This window comes from Gigantopelta aegis, chromosome 6 (genome assembly GCF_016097555.1).
Source record: "Gigantopelta aegis isolate Gae_Host chromosome 6, Gae_host_genome, whole genome shotgun sequence".
NCBI lineage: Eukaryota > Metazoa > Mollusca > Gastropoda > Neomphalida > Peltospiridae > Gigantopelta > Gigantopelta aegis.
The window spans coordinates 34,942,418-34,956,644 of NC_054704.1; the positions used below are offsets into that span (position 1 = coordinate 34,942,418).

The 14,227-nt window shown below is 36.8% G+C and overlaps 1 protein-coding gene across 1 annotated transcript; it reads right to left on the minus strand.

Moving 5' to 3' along the window:
- Positions 1-1,467: 1,467 nt before the first annotated feature.
- On the minus strand, positions 1,468-5,283 carry LOC121375406 (ZAR1-like protein). Its single transcript, XM_041502841.1, has 2 exons — positions 4,868-5,283; positions 1,468-2,768 (listed from the first exon to the last, which is right to left on the minus strand). Exons 1-2 carry the CDS (start codon positions 4,967-4,969, stop codon positions 2,457-2,459), a joined length of 414 nt encoding a protein of 137 aa, XP_041358775.1. The 5' UTR covers positions 4,970-5,283; the 3' UTR covers positions 1,468-2,456.
- Positions 5,284-14,227: the final 8,944 nt, after the last annotated feature.

The following is a 14,227-nucleotide window of genomic DNA, read 5'->3' on the forward strand; positions in this document are numbered from 1 at the left end:
AGATTCTCGTGTTTCGGTGTATATCAAAACGTTGGGCAACTTCGTTTGCAGCATACCTACGGCGCGAAAACGTTGGAAAGTGGTTTAAACCTTTCTGAGTAGTAAATGGTTAAACAACCATTGTATGTTTTTCACTTTCAAAAACAACATGTGTATAATGCGGCCCAAAAACACGCATAACACAAAAATGTGCACCATGCATAAAATGCACGTGCGACGGGTAAATCATGACCAAATCGTATAAGAGAATGTCTTCATAAATATGTATTGAATTTTGTTTTCTTCTGTAATTTCAGAAAATCTGTAATTTTATAAAACTTTATATCATGCACAGTTACTTTTTCCCGTTAGTATATTATATATGTGTGAGTCCCTCCCCTCTCTCTCTCTCTCTCTCTCTCTCTCTCTCTCTCTCTCTCTCTCTCTCTCTCTCTCTCTCTCTCTCTCCAGTACCCATTTACTCATTTTGTTTGTACGTGTGTGTGTGTGTGTGAGAGAGAGAGAGAGAGAGAGAGAGAGAGAGAGAGAGAGAGAGAGAGAGAGAGAGAGAGAGACACACACACACAGAGACAGAGACAGAGAGAGAAAGAGTTTGTGTTTTGTATGTATGGATTGATGGATGGATTTATGTATGTATTGATGTATTGATGTATGTATATGTATGTATGTGTGTATATATATATATATATATATATATATATTGTGACACAGAAAAACGTCTCGTAAATGGTGAGTTTTACTAATAAAAGCAAAAGGTCACCAACAAGTGTTCTACTTCATCAACGTTTATTTATAACAAGTAAATTGTAACAGTTTAACAACTTGCTGAAAATAGGAGTGTGTTAAATACAATATGTCTTAGAAAACGTCCACACACGTGTGCGTGTGTAGGCCTATATATATATGTATTAACCCACCCCCAAAATCAACCAAAAACCCTAAACAAACGAGATGACCAAATACTAGAATAAGTGGGTTGTCTCGTAAATCCAACACAGTTTACCAGTATATATAAGGTGCTTATAAAGAAAGTAAGAACTGAAAAATATATTACATTTAATAACATATTAAGAAACTAAATCGAATTTTCCCATCTGTATTTTGTAAATGACATTATATGTATTTTGTGTGGCATAAACTGCTAATCATCAAACAATAATTAATTAATTAACGGTAGGTTTTCATTAAAGGGACATTCCTGAGTTTGCTGCAATTTTTAAGATGGTATCGACAAACAGACTTTTTAACGATTGTAATTACACATCAAACATATTTTTCTGCATACAATATTAGTGACTGTATATTAAATGTGTTTCTGATCGCTCTACTATTTGTATTAGGTTAAATTTCATTTTATTTCCTAAAATATATTTTTTCGTACGTACGAAATTACTTGAAGACAAAATCCAGTTTGGGCTTGTAATATTAAGACAACCAGAAACACATTGAACATACAGACACTGATATTCTAAACAAGAAAATATATTTAATATACAAGTTTAATCGTAGAAATATTTAATTTTTTTGGAAACATCTTACAATGCAGCAAACTCAGGAATGTCTCTTTAATCTATTATTAATATTAAAAAGTATTTGTACTGTACTAAAATAATTCATCTGTATATACTTGAAGCTAGAGATATATAATATATATTATATTAATTTGATTTGCAACAGGTTGCTTTGCAATATCTTGAGAGTTGGGGGACGGGTGCCTCCCTCTCACACCCGACGCGTATGAGAATAAATGTTATAAATATACAAAATATATACACAGTTCAAGTTATAGCTATTCCATAAAACACACTGCCATCATATTTCCTTTGTACTATGATTTACTCGTTCGTGTGACGGTTTATTTGAATCTAAAATTGTGTAAGGAAATATGGATCATTTCTAGCAGTCAAGATTTCAATGCAGAAAACAATTTACTGTTGGTAGGGGTGGCGCACTGGTGGTGGTAGGGGTTTTTTTTGTACAAAGACTTTGTATCAAGTAAAATACAGTACAAAATGAGAATGTTGACTTAGATCGTCTTCCATTATGACAAGTTTCGGTGGGGGTTTTTAAATACTCTTTGCTTTGTCGTATTTTATATAACTGTTACCGTCAGACGGTCATGTTGTGCAAATAGCATCATGCAATTAATGTTTAATGCTTCCAAACGAATTCCGATTTCAAAATATTGTGTGCACTAACTGCAGCTAGCACCAAACAGATCAAACTGCAGAGTTCAACTTTATCTGCTGACATCAAAACGTTTTTGTGAATATTGTATTCACTGATTCTTCTGTCTGGAAGTTTCAACTTTAATAATAAATTTCATATTTCTTTTTTTTCTTTTCTGTTCTTGACATTTCTATGATGTTTTATTAATATTATTATTATTAAATCTTGTAGATCGTGTGATACACTCCAGCATTTTTAATTTTCATTCTCGGCCTTCATTCGAGATTTCAATATCGCCGTCGTCGTCGTCGTCTGTTTCCTCCTCCTCGGCAATGGCAGTGTGTCATGCCCAAGCCACAGAAGTTGCAACTCTCGACGTCGTTGTTTCTTCCACACGGGAATCCAGCTCGGCACTTCCCACACAATTCCGCCAGGTGGCGCTTTTGTGTGTCGATGTGTCGATCGTCGTCGTCATCGTCGTAGCAGCATTCGCATTCTCCGGTGACCATGTTGCAACGAGGACACTCCAGATCTTCGACTCTGTACGGGAAAATGTATTGTTTTGGTCTGCAGTATTTACAGGCCTGTTTGTAGTACACCTGGAATGAACAGAATGCACACGTACAACCAGCTCTAGCAGTGGCGTAGCGAGGCAGGGCGCGGGGAAAGTGCTCCCTAATCAAACCTTTTTTTTTTTACTCTATCAAATTTTATAAAATCATACATACATACATACATACATACATACATACATACATACAAACATACATACTTACTTACATAGTGTGGTCCTCCTCCTCCCCCCTCCAATATAAAACCCTGGCTACGCCAATGAGCTCTAGTCATTAATTATTAGGGTGCATGTACAATTCATCATGAATATAGCTAAGTTTGTGAAAACTATTTTGAAGTTTCAACTGTCTATCAGATTAACAACTTATTCACAGATCGGTCAAATAAGCATGGTCTGGAATTGATGTTTTTATAAAACCTGTGTCCCGTCCCATTTTCAAACTAATGAAAATGCCAATTTGAAATGTTCTTAAAATATCAGATGTAATGTAAAAAATGCGCCCTAGGACACTCGGATTATCTTGCAGTCAATCATTATATATAATTATAACCGCCCCCCCCCCCCCCTAAAAAAACAAACAACCCCGGCCTGCCCCCAGTTTCAGATTTATATATATACTCTTCAAAAAAAGTAGGGGAACTCTAATAAGAATTTACAATTGTCAAAATTGTAAGGTATATTAGCTGTGGGGAATGCGTATATGATAATAGACAATTAATTTTGCAAACATTACAACCGGTAGTTCAGTATTACAGTAGGTTTTATGACCACCAAAGATCTTGAAGGACGATTGGGGTCAGAAGTGAAATTTGAAAGTTGACGTTTTTCTATCAGTAAATCGCAAATTCAAACAATAAAATTAACTAAAAACAAAACAATAACAACTGTATGATCAACAGAATGAAAAACGATTGACAGAAATAATGTTCCATAAATTGTCAAAATCGAGAATGACACCACATGCACGTGTACGGGGCAACTGCGTGATGCATGTGCAAACTATGGAAGTGTTTCGGTGTGTTGATAAACAGACCTGAACGTTCTTTACTAGGAAAAGAAAGAAATGTTTTATTTAACGACGCACTCAACACATTTTATTTACGGTTATATGGCGTCAGACATATGGTTAAGGACCACATAGATTTTGAGAGGAAACCCGCTGTCGCCACTTCATGGGCTAGTCTTTCCGATTAGCAGCAAGAGGTCTTTTATTAGCGCTTACCACAGGCAGGATAGCACAAACCATGGCCTTTGTTGAACCAGTTATGGATCACTGGTCGGTGCAAGTGGTTTACACCTACCCATTGAGCCTTGCGGAACACTCACTCAGGGTTTGGAGTCGGCATCTGGATTAAAAATCCCATGCCTCGACTGGGATCCGAACCCAGTACCTACCAGCCTATTGACCGATGGCCTAATCACGACGCCACCAAGGCCGGTCTCTTTACTAGGATGCCTGTGGTCAAAACGTATGTTCGGTCTAATAGTTGATAATACTATTATTATAGGCATCATCTCCATCACCCCCACCTACCCCCCCCCCCCCCCCCTCCCCCCACCTCCCGGTTTAAGGATATATATTCGATGGATTTACTTTATTAATAACATTAACTGGTTGTCCTGGACACACGCTACAGCTATTTATGTTCTCAATACAGCTCTGAAAGGAATGATACAATTATGAAATAAGGTGGTGAAGTGCCTTGCATTGATCTTCCACTCCCCACCTCCGATCTACTGAGCTGTACACTCCTTATTCGCATTTCCTTATCGTTCAAGATGTTGGGGGTTTTCATTTACTTTACTATCCAACAGTTTGATCAGTTGAAAGATTAAATATTTGCTAATCCGTAGAGCGTAGGATCGAAACACCTCAGTTAACACATCGTGTCATTTTCCTTTGCAATAAATACTCTACAACTGGTATATTTAAAAAAAACTATGTTGGAAAGTACATAATCATAAAGGAATCGTTGCTGCCTTTTTAAATGATCAGTAATACAGTTAGTATGTATGACTTCTTTTGGCGCTGGTTAAAACAAGGTGCTGAGATGACGTTAAACAAAATCTAGGTGGGGTTTTTTTTCTTGTTCTTCTTCACCCTCCCCCCTCTTTTATACTCACTTTAAAAGTACCAGCAACACAGTACACTTGGGAGCTTTCCCACCCGTGATCGCAGTTCTTGCAGTGGAAATATCCGTAGCATCTACACAGTCTTGGAGCCATTGTGATTTACGTCGTATTCTCTTCGGCGCACAGGCTACAGACGCATTTAATATTAATTGTGGGTTTTTTGTTACTAAAATAAGAACCAGCTAATAGCCAGACGTGCTCTAATATTATTGGTTCGTAAAAATGTTTAGGATATTACAAAATTACCACGCGAGAGTAGAAGGCAATTGTTTCGAACATACATTAATAATAAAATGTAATGTAATGTACTTCTGATATAATGTGGGCCTAATACAATGTGGCGTGATTTATCGCAACGTGACGTATGGCAAGACTCAATTATTTTTTTTAAATGTCCCATAGCCAACACCACCCAAACCTGGTGCTATAAAATTTGGACTTGTCCTATAATATTTATAATCGAACCGAAAGTAGAAAATTCCTCTAGTTGCCCGGATGACTTCCACGTCAGCCCGCTTTAAATTTGTTTGTGTGGTAATTCCCGGCTGACTAAGTTACATAAATAACTCAGCCGTATCACCAGTGAGCAGTTGTATCGTAGTCGTGGTATTCAAAGTGCTCTTATTGGCAGTACTAGTCAGTGGGAATTTCCATGTTAGCTCAGTTGATAAAGCGCTGGTTTATCATACAAAATAGCTGTGTTTAGAATTACGAGCGTTCGGGTCCTGGTTAGAATTTATGGGTGTTTAGTTAGTACCACTCGATGGAACGAGTCATACCAGGCCCGTAAGAACTGGGGGACACGTGACCCCCCCCCCCCCCCCCTCCACACACACACACTTGTGAGCCCTTTTTTTTTTATCACATTAATGTTTTCCATTGTAACCAAAATCTGATACAGAGCTTGTATCCGATCCGTTAGTGCCCCACCCCACCCCACTCCCAAAGTCATTCCTACGGGCCTGCACACCGTGTATTGTCAATATATACAACAACTTAGGGTATGGTCAACTCAGTGGACCCATTCTCTGATTCCCCCCCCCCCCCCCGGTCATAACCAGTGCAATGTGGTATGTGCAGTCCTGTCTGTTGGGAAAGTGCATGTAAAAGGTCCGTTGCTACTAATGTAACGGATTTCCCCTAAGACCTAGCCGATGATTAATAAATCAATGTGCTCTTGTGGTTTTGTTAAAACAAATTTTAAATCCCATATTATTTCTAAAATTTAACTAACCACTAGCGGTTGTTCTAAAAGTTTTACCTCTCAATAAATCGGCATCCCTCATGAAATCAACTAATGCACAGTATACTGTCGTTTTAATAGAAAGTTGTTTGTTTGTTTGTTTGGGGTTTTCTCTTTTTCTTTTCTTCTTCTTGAAAGCCCCCAAACCATTTGATGTCGCAAGTGCTTTAACTGTGATACCATTTTGAGACATGAATATAGCGGGAGGCGTGGACGTGAACTATGGTATAACACCATGGCTAGGTTAACTTGCACTGTTTTCACTATATAGGGTGGGGGATTAGAGCTTCGTGCTATGTTTATAGGGAAATGACAACAAACAACAAAGAATATGTTTTACAAAATGATGGATTTTCTATCAAAACTTAAATTTTAAAAACAGAAACAAAAATCAATATATTTTCTTCTATAACGCACACTAAGAATTAAGCACAATAAGTATTAAACGTTGACACACGTAATAATGTTTTTTATTAAATGTCCTTAAATGAAATATGTTCATATATTATCCTCCATGAATTATTAATAAGTACAAAGATTTTGGCGGATTTTTCTACTCTGTCATTCCTCACTTCCCTGAAACACACGTAGCAACGTGAAATTTGGGTTCCGTTTTTTATCACCATTATCCAAAAAGTGCAGATCGAACGAAATTCCATGTTAAGTTTCAATAACAGACAATTCAGTTTTAGAGGCGGATCTAGGGGGGGGAGGGGGCCCGCCCCGCCCCTCTCCCCTAAATTTTGCGATAGTTATAATTTTATTATATATTAATTTTCATTTTTTTTACAATCCCCCTCCAAACCTCCCCCAAAGTTCCCTCGACATTCCGCCTCATGTCACTGCACACACGCACACACGGCAGGCTGAACTTGTCCCTGCACGAAGAACTGGATTCAACGTGCAGGGACATTATACGTTTGTCGTATATATAGCCTCATCACTACGAGTCTGTTTTTCCGTTGTTGTTTTTTTTGTCTCATCCCATGAAGAGTTCCTAATTTTAAATGTATCATGTAATTCCCTCGATCGTAGTTCAATTAAAATGTTTTGGATTATGCAATAACTAGGTTTGGTATTCCAAAGGAATGTAAGTTTCATTTATCATGTTAAACATAATGACCACTTCGGAAACCAGTCAAAATAGTTCACAAACGTTAGCAAAAAAACTTAGGGCTGATTTTACTCTCAGTAGTTTTATACAAAGTAGTTTTACAACCGCCGTCGAATAAACTATTTATAAAATCTAAAGCTGGGTCATTAACCTCGATTGTGGGCGGGGTCTATGCTGACACTCGAACACCGGCTGCTCTGCTGGTCTACTTTTGTTACTTTTTGATGAATTCTAAGCAATAATTATAGGTAGGTAATAAATAAAATACTACACTCCTTTCAGTTTAATACCATTTTATAATGTACTCGTTCATAAAATGGTATTAGCAGTCCTTGGTTTTTGAAAATTATAGGCGAGTGGAAAATCGCACACGTAAATATGCTGAGGCGAGTGAAAAATCACTCTCCAAAATAAATAAAATAGGCAGTGTACGTCTACAAAATCTGTCTATTAAACCAGTATTTCCCGATTTGTTCAATAAAGAGAAATACCAATTTAACGAAAGCATAGAAGCCACTGTCATGTTTTTAATTTTTATTGTTTTAATAAAAAGACATTCCTATCAGCTAAATGAGCTATGAAAACTGTTGATTTTTGTAAACATTGGAGATAAATACACTCATCTAGTTTACGTGCGCCGTTTGTTGAGTGTAACGTGCGCTGTTTATCACACTCGTCAATTTAAATTACGTGCGCTGTACGAGCGCGATCGCACCCGCGCACCTTAAAAAGCAAGGTCTGTATTAGGCCTAAACTGAAAGTCGTGTAATATTCTCTATACATGTAATGATATATGAAGTTTTAAAATTATTCGTCTTAAGGTGGTGTCACAGGATGCGAGTGTATCGTACGAAAATAGCCACGAGAATAACCGATTGCATCTGTAGCAACCGGTGAAATTGCAAAGTTTGCCTTGTCAGTCGGCTATTCTCATAGCTATTCTCGTACGAGGCACTCATATCGTGTGGCTTTGCCTTTAGATGGAATTCAAATTTGGTATCGGACAAAAAATAAATTGAAGACCACGAAATCTGCCTTACATTTAAAATATATTACTAGCGTACAATTTACCTTTTTTTTCATTCGCGTGTGCAGAAAAGTGTTGTGGGGTGGTGGTTCTAGACTGTGGCGAGTCATGTTTCTAGGGTGTTCAGCTCAGCCGAAAAATATTTTTAAAAAACAACAACCCAAAATACGTACGCTTGGAGCAGGGTGTGGACTTCTGAACTCCCACTCTCTGCAAGTGTGCCTGTTTTTAGTTAACAATATAACTATTAACACCATTGTCATCACATTTCTTAACAATAAAAACAATTACAGCTAACGTCCATTCTATAGAGGAAAAAAGTACATAAACATCTTTTGCAACATACATCTTGTAAGAAGAAAATAAAGTTTACATTCGATAAAATAAAGAATTTGTACATTTGTATTTGATTGTCAAAATTGCATCTATTGTTCATGCAATTAAAAGTCTGATGAAACAATTTAGGATTTTTGGTAATTCAGTTGTAGTTTTGTAGCATTACGATTACAATCAAACAATGCGAAACAAAAAGATATGAATTAGAAATTAGTTTATCATTAGTACATGTATAAAACTATTAGGTAGATACTGTTTAGAATGTGATTTGCAGCGATTTTGGTTCGAATAATTCTGAAAAGTCACGTTTTGTGTTTCTTGTTATTTGGGTTGTTTTTGGTTTGTTTTTTGTTTCCTTTTGGGGGGGGGGGGGGGTTCTTGGGCTTTGGAGTGTGTGTGCCAAATCTGATGTTGTGGGCTACTCCCTCCTATTCCTGCGTCTCTGTCGGCGACGAATACGTCTTCCACACCGGCAGTCATTGACATGTTCACCACAGACGTGACACACTTCACTGTCATCTTCGGCACAAGGAAGATCAGACTTACACTTCTCGCAAAATTCAGAAAGATGGCGCTTCCGAACATTTATATGTCGCTCTCCATAGACGGAACAGTCGCATTCGCTGGTTACCAGTCTACACTGACTGCACTGAAGCTCTTCAACCCTGTACGGAAGCCAGTATATTTCACTCTGGCAATATTTACATGCCTGTCCGAACGGTACCTGAAATCAATAATTATTTTTTAAAGTTATAATTCTAAGTGATATAAATTATATTATTATTGTGAATGAATGAATGAATGGATGAATGGATGGATAGATGGATGAATGAATTAATGAAAATATGAACTTTTAACGACGCCCAAGTACGAAAAATACATCGGCTACAGGGTGTCAAACCAAGGTAAATGCAAAAACGAAGTGATGACCAACATCAATGCATCAGTATATAAATTAAATTAAAACAATGTAAAGAGCTATGCAATTTAATGTAAATATCATATGTATGTAAATTTAAAATTTGAGATAAAATTAAGTATCTTTTAATAATTTTAAGACTAATTCAGGATGGAATCGAAATTATTATATTATTGTGATGCAAAATGGGTGGAACATTAGTGCTTACGGTGGATATGAACTAAATTATGCATGTGCGCACACGCACATACACACACGTGCGCGCGTACACACAAACCAATATATCCAGATCGCATTGCAAAACAATGAATGATTAATGTCCTCCGTTTCACATAGGTATGATATTCAGCTGCAGCTGTGACATGTGTTTATATGTTTTTAACAACCCTTCGTGTTGCAATGCCGTTTATAAATACGGCAATATTCCAGTTATCAATAATTGACGGGGAAATATAATAGCAATCTATCAAAGTGCCTAACCTTTATTATTATTTTTTTTAAACTTGTTTCAGTATCAGCAGGCTATATCAAATTATCGTTGGGGTCACTTGAAAAAAAAAATGGAGGTACAAATATGAAAAAAAGAAATGGAGGTAATCCGTAGAAGCGAAACTCATAAGATGAAAAATATCAGCATTTTTATCGATAATTAACGTCCTATTTTGCATTTAGGTGCCAGAATACATTTGTCTTGTATTTTAAAATGTTATCGAGGAGTCATATATACATTGTTATTTTATTGTATACATATTCCTGGCAAAGTATCGAACCATTGTTTGTAAACTTGTTTTAGTATCAGTAGGCTATATGCATCACGTAACCGCCGTGGGTCATTTTAAAAACATCCAAGGAAGAGGAGCTAATTTCAAGAAAGAGGAGGTAATTGATAATAGTGACACTTATAAGCTTATACATCAGCAGTGTTGTTGATAAATAATGTCTTAATATTGATTTGCCATAAAAAGAAAGAAATGTTTTATTTAACGACGCACTCAACACATTTTATTTACGGTTATATGACGTCAGACATATGGTAAGGACCACACAGATTTTGAGAGGAAATCCGCTGTCGCCACTTCATGGGCTACTCTTTCCGTTTAGCAGCAAGGGATCTTTTATTTGCGCTTCCCACAGGCAGGATAGCACAAACCATGGCCTTTGTTGAACCAGTTATGGATCACTGGTCGGTACAAGTGGTTTACACCTACCCATTGAGCCTTGCGGAGCACTCACTCAGGGTTTGGAGTCGGTATCTGGATTAAAAATCCCATGCCTCGACTGGGATCCGAACCCAGTACCTACCAGCCTGTTGACCGATGGCTTAACCACGACGCCACCGAGGCCGGTTGATTTGCCATAAAGACCAAGTACCAGAATAAATTTGTCTTGCATTTAAAACGAACACAAACATTTATGGTACAAATAATGTCAAAAGGGACGGGATGTCAATGATCTATGAACATAATAATTCTTCGGTGACATTTGTGTAGCTACAACTCCACAACTGATTTTATTTGAAGTGTGTTGCAAAATAAAGAGCATATGAGTGGTAATCAACCTAAGTACACTGTTGTGTGTTAAAATAAGGGACTAATGGGTGCGTAGGCAGCAGCACCATGGGCAAACCTTTTGAAAAATCGCATTTATGTCTAAATTCTGTGGTAACTTTATCTCTAAACAGCCACTATACTCTGAACTCCCATATAGGAGAAATGACCGAATGAACACCACATTCCAATAGGCAGACGTTTCGAAAAAAACCCAGTATAAATTATGTACATCCTCTTTTTGGCAAAACAGTATTTAATCATGCATCACTGGGCTACTTTACTCCAAGAACTACTGCAGTTTAAAAACAAATCCTGGATACAAGCATGGAAAGGCATAATGTCAGAACCAGTAAAATTCCTTAAGTTGAAAAATATATTTATCTAACGTAATATTCAAATCTTCGATTCATTTCCTGATTCATCACACTATTCTTCCATCAGTTGAGGCTGTTGGCTCTTCCACAGTGCGTCCATCCACATCTGCAGGTCTTATATCACCTTATTCACAATAAGCTTTGTACTACAAACCAACTATCGCTTTACAATTGTCAGCTTCCAACTTGTGTTTGATTAGCTCCGTATGCAGCTCCTTGTCATGCCTCTGCCTTCTTTTACTTCGTTCTCGTTCTTTTATCAGCGTTTCTGATTCACTATCCGTGTCTAAATGATCATATTCTAAATATCCCATTTAAGATTCCTTCATTGCTTTGAGATGAATGACGGCAACAGCTTATTTCCACAAAACCAAACTGGTCTCAGTGTCATTTATTTATTTATTTTATTTTATTATATATATATTTTTTATTTTATTTTTTTTTTTTGGGGGGGGGGGGGCAAAAAGGTGATAAAACGTGACCTATGATCCTACACACATAACATACAGTATACAACAATATAACAATGTCGTCATCACATCCCTGCGACTCATCAATAAAGACAACATACAAAACAAATGTATTCTGGCACTTGGTCATTATGCCATAAATTATGGTAAATTCAAAATAAGACATTATCAACAAACGTGCTGATATTTATTAAATTTATAGCTTTCAATAATACTGATTACCCCCCCCCCCCCCCCCCCCCCCCCCCCCCTTTTCTTCTTAAATTAGCTCCTCCTCAGTGATCCCGGGTGTTCTGAAAATAACTCATGGTGGCTATTTGATGCATATGGTCTAGCAGGTCTATTGATACTGAAAAAAAAGAAGTTTAAAAACAAAGGTTCGATACTTGCTACCTTACAATACTCTTTCCGATATTTGTATATAACGAAACAACAATTATGAGGGTATATGATGGCATCCCACTCTACGACTTCTCAACAACATTTTAAAATGCAAGACAATAGTATTCTGGCAATTAGCCTTTAACTTAAATGCAAAATAGGACACTATTTATCAACAAGACTGCTGATAGTTATTACCTTATGGGTCTATCTATATATTACGGATTACCACCTCTCCCCTTTTTTAAACTGCCTCAACCCCCATGACCAAAAGGAATTGTTTTAATCACCCACGGCGGTTATTTAATTCATATCCTACCGATATTAAAACAAGTTTTAAACCAAAGGTTATGCCATTTGCCCTGCCTATAAAGGTACGTTTTTATGGAATATTCTAGCAACTGCAATATGCGTATCATGAATGAGAGACAATAATGTTTCATTAAATAAAGATATTGTAACATGGCTGATGTTTTGAAAACACCTAGATTAATTTTTAGGGGCTCAATTATTTATTCTTTTTTCAGTTTATTTTTAAAAGTTTTTTATTAACAGGATAAATTAAAGTTAAAGTTTGTTTTGTTTTACACCACTAGAACACATTGATTTATAAATCATCGGCTATTGAATATCAAACATTTGATACTTCTGAGATATAGCCTAGTTTTAGAGGAAACCCGCTACATTCTTTCCATTGCAGCAATAGATCTTTTATATGCACTTCCCCACAGAGAGGACAGCACATATTACAGCCTTAGATATACAACACAATATAGAAGTACTCTAGGACTGTCCATATTTACCTCTTCAGTGTCGATATCACAATAAACGTGTGCGCTTTCCCAATGATGGCCACAGATTTCACATTGAAAATATCCATAACATTTACACAGATCGGGGTTCATGGTACACGCCGTCTGTATATATAATTAGAGATATGAAATACAGTGATGTGATATTACTCAAATGATACAGCTAATCGCAGTTTGCGACGAGTATAGGCGACGTTACAGTGACAGATGCGCCTTATGTAATCGCAGTCAGCCAATGTGTTGTCGTATAAATATATATCCAGCTCATTAAGTTACTCATCACGAGGTTACTTATTTTGAGAAATGAAATGTTTCAATTTTAATTTACAGTGAACCCTGTAAAAACCGGACCCAAATAACACCAGAATATCTCTACCCTGAGCATAACCAGTAATCCAGTACCAGCGTGTGCATATTTCAAAAGATGGAAATTGACATGATATTAAAGGAAACCTGAATACTTGTATAAGTATTATATATGTGTTAAATGTTAGGCCAAACACATTGTATTCAAAGGAATGTGTCGTAAATATTATGTAGGGTAGGTCAGACAACTCTTTTTTTTACTACATTCTCCCCTACGAGTCTAAATACAATGTTATGAATGTACTTGTTTCACCTACGCACAATAAACATTCTATAATAATAATAATAATAATAATAATAATAATATGTCCTAAGCATACAATTGTTCCTTTTTTAAATCGTTGTTGTTTGGGGTTGTTTTGTTGTTTTTTGGATGGGGCGGGGATTTTCGGTGTTATTGGTTTTCTGTTTCTTTTTTTCTTTTTTTTTCTTTTTCTTTTTTCTTTTTTTTTTTTTTTTTTTTGGGGGGGGGGGGGTCTTATAGAATCTTCCTCATAATGATAAATTTATGGGAATTTCTCTCAGGATGTGTGGAAGAATATTTGTGTGAAATTCATATTTGTTTCAATCTGGGTTGCGCAACTACACTACCCCCGCCCCTCACAGCTCTGAAGATTACATGCATTATCACCACCCCCAGTTCTAAAGATTATGCATTTCTCAGTTTAAAGAAAAATTAATATATGACTGCGTCCCTTCCCACCTACTACCACCACCACCACCCTCAGAGTTGATGGACATCTTCCGGCGCCTACGAAG